Here is a 2,522-nt window from a genome sequence, read left to right on the forward strand (position 1 = left end):
CAGCTCCAACCCTGACCCAAACCTGAGCTGAACCCCAGCTCCAACCCCAGCCAAAATCCCAGCCCCAACCTCGGCCCTGACCCCAACCCTGACCTTAACCCCAGCCCTGACCTTAACCCCAACCCCAGCTCCAAACCTGAGCTGAACCCCAGCTCCAACCCCAGCCAAAATCCCAGCCCCAACCTCGGCCCTGACCCCAACCCTGACCTTAACCCTGGCCCCAACCCCAGTCCCAACCATGGCCCCAAACCTGGCTCCAACCCCAGCCCTAACCTTGGCCCTGACCCTAACCCTGACCTTAACCCCGGCCCAAATCCCAGCCCCAATCCCAGCCCCAACCCTGACCTTAACCCCAACCCCAGCTCCAAACCTGACCTTAACCCCAACCCCAGCTCCAAACCTGACCTTAACCCCAGTTCTAACCCCAGCTCCAACCTCAGCCAAAATCCCAGCCCCAGCCACAGGTACAACCCCAGCCCCAACCCCAACCCTGACCTCAACCTTGACCTTAACCCTGGCCCAAATCCCAGCCCCAAACCCAGCTCCAACCCCAACCTTAAGCTCAGTTCCAACCCCAGCTCCAACCTTGCCCCTGACACCAACCCCAGCCCCAGCCCCGGTCCCAACCCCGTCCTGTGGCAGGTACTCCATGCAGGAGATGTACGACGTGGTGGCCAACGTGGAGGACTACAAGAACTTTGTGCCCTGGTGCAAGAAGTCCGTGGTGGTGTCGCGGCGCTCGGGCCACATCAAGGCGCAGCTGGAGGTGGGGTTCCCGCCCGTGCTGGAGCGTTACACGTCCATCGTCACCCTGGTGCGGCCACACCTCGTCAAGGTGAGCAGGGACCTCACATCAGGGGTGGGGAGAAGGCTCTGGAGAAGTCCTGAGGGGGCTGGGAAAGGGCTGGACCTGAAGAAAAGGAGGCTCAGGAGGGATCTTTTCACCCCACACCTCCCTGACGGGAGAGTGGGGCCGGGTGGGGCCGGGCGCTGCTCCCAGGGAACACCGGCATGAGAAGGAACAGCCCCAAATTCCTCCAGGAGAGGTTCAGGATGGACAGCAGGAGGAATTTTTCCATGGAAAAGGCTGTCAGGGTTNGGCAGCCCGGGGGAGCAGGCGGGGCCGGGCCGGGGTCCCGGGGCTGCGGGCTCGGGGGTCCCGGCGGCGCCGCTGTCCCGGTCCCTGTAGAAGGCCTCTGGGTGGGGAACACTCGCTGGGGGTGGCCTGACCTTGGAGCAAACCCCGCGTGGGGACACCGGGACCGGGCCGGTGCCAGCCCCGCCCGTGGGGTCGCGAGGGGCCCGAGCCCCGTCGGGGACGGGCGCCGGTGTCACCGTGCCCGGGGCGAGCGGACAGTCCCGGTGGTCACGGGGCACCGGGGCACCCCACGGCCGTGACCTCTGCTCGGGGACACGACCGGGAGCGAGCGGCCCCGGTGACTCCGGGGGTGACAATTCCCATGGGAAAGGTGGGATCTCCCCCTGCTGTCCCCCCGCCGCCACCGGAGGGACGGGACGGGGCCGGGGGGGCACCGGGGGCACCGGGCACTTGTCCCCGCCTGGATTAGGTGTCCCCAAGGTCGGGTTTCCCGGCCTTCCTCCTCCTCCTCCTCCTCCTGCCAACAGCAGCCCTGGCATCAGCGCCGGGACCTTCCCGGCCTTGGGCACCGGCCCAGAGCCCCCGGGGGAGATTCCCGTCCCGGGAGGGGCCCGGGAAGGTCTGGAAAGGGCCTGGAGTGGCCAGGAAGGGACCTGGAATTTCAGGAAGGGGCTTGGGCAAGTCTGGAGAGAGCCTGGGCTGGTCAGGAAGGGACCTGGATGGGTCTGGAAGGGACCTGGATGGGTATGGAAGGGTCCTGGGATGGTCAGGAGGGACCTGGATGGGTCTGGAGGGACCTGGATGAGTCTGGAAGGGTCCTGGGATGGTCTGGATGGGTCTGGAAGGGTCCTGAGCTGGTCAGGAAGGGACCTGGATGTGTCTGGAAGGGTCCTGGGATGGGTCTGGAAGGGACCTGGATGGGTCTGGAAGGGTCCTGGGATGGGTCTGGAAGGGTCCTGGATGAGTCTGGAGGGACCTGGATGAGTCTGGAAGGGTCCTGGGATGGTCTGAATGGGTCTGGAAGGGTCCTGGATGGGTCTGGAAAGGGGCTGGTCTGGTCAGGAAGGGACTGGGAAGGTCTGAAAAAGGCTTAAACAGGTCAAGAAGGGGCCTGGACCAGTCTGGAGAGAGCCTGGGCTGGTGAGGAAAGGACCTGGACCAGTCCAGAAAGAACCAGGGAAGGACTGGAAGGGATCTGAGTTGATCAGGAAGGGTCCCAGGCCAGGTGGGAATGGGCTTGGGATGGTCTGGAGGAACCTGTGAGGCTCTGGAAGGGACCTGGGAAGCTCTGGAGGGATTTGGGAAGCTCCAGAGGGGTCCCTGTCCCCTGGGCAGGGCCCCGGCAGTCCCGGTGCCGCCGGTGACAGGCGGTGCCACCCGTGTCCCCCCAGGCACACGGCCCCGTGCGGCCTCCGGCTCGCCC

The 2,522-nt window shown here is 65.6% G+C and overlaps 1 protein-coding gene across 1 annotated transcript in view; it reads left to right on the top strand.

The window, feature by feature from the left end:
- Positions 1 to 6: 6 nt before the first annotated feature.
- Positions 7 to 2,522, top strand: part of COQ10A (coenzyme Q10A) — a 4,517-nt gene continuing 2,001 nt past the window's right edge. The window contains exon 1 of the mRNA XM_015616461.3: positions 7 to 835. Coding sequence (XP_015471947.1) covers positions 239 to 835 — 597 coding nt within the window. The 5' untranslated portion in view covers positions 7 to 238. The remainder of the gene's footprint in view (positions 836 to 2,522) is intronic.

This window comes from Parus major, unplaced genomic scaffold, assembly GCF_001522545.3.
Source record: "Parus major isolate Abel unplaced genomic scaffold, Parus_major1.1 Scaffold443, whole genome shotgun sequence".
NCBI lineage: Eukaryota > Metazoa > Chordata > Aves > Passeriformes > Paridae > Parus > Parus major.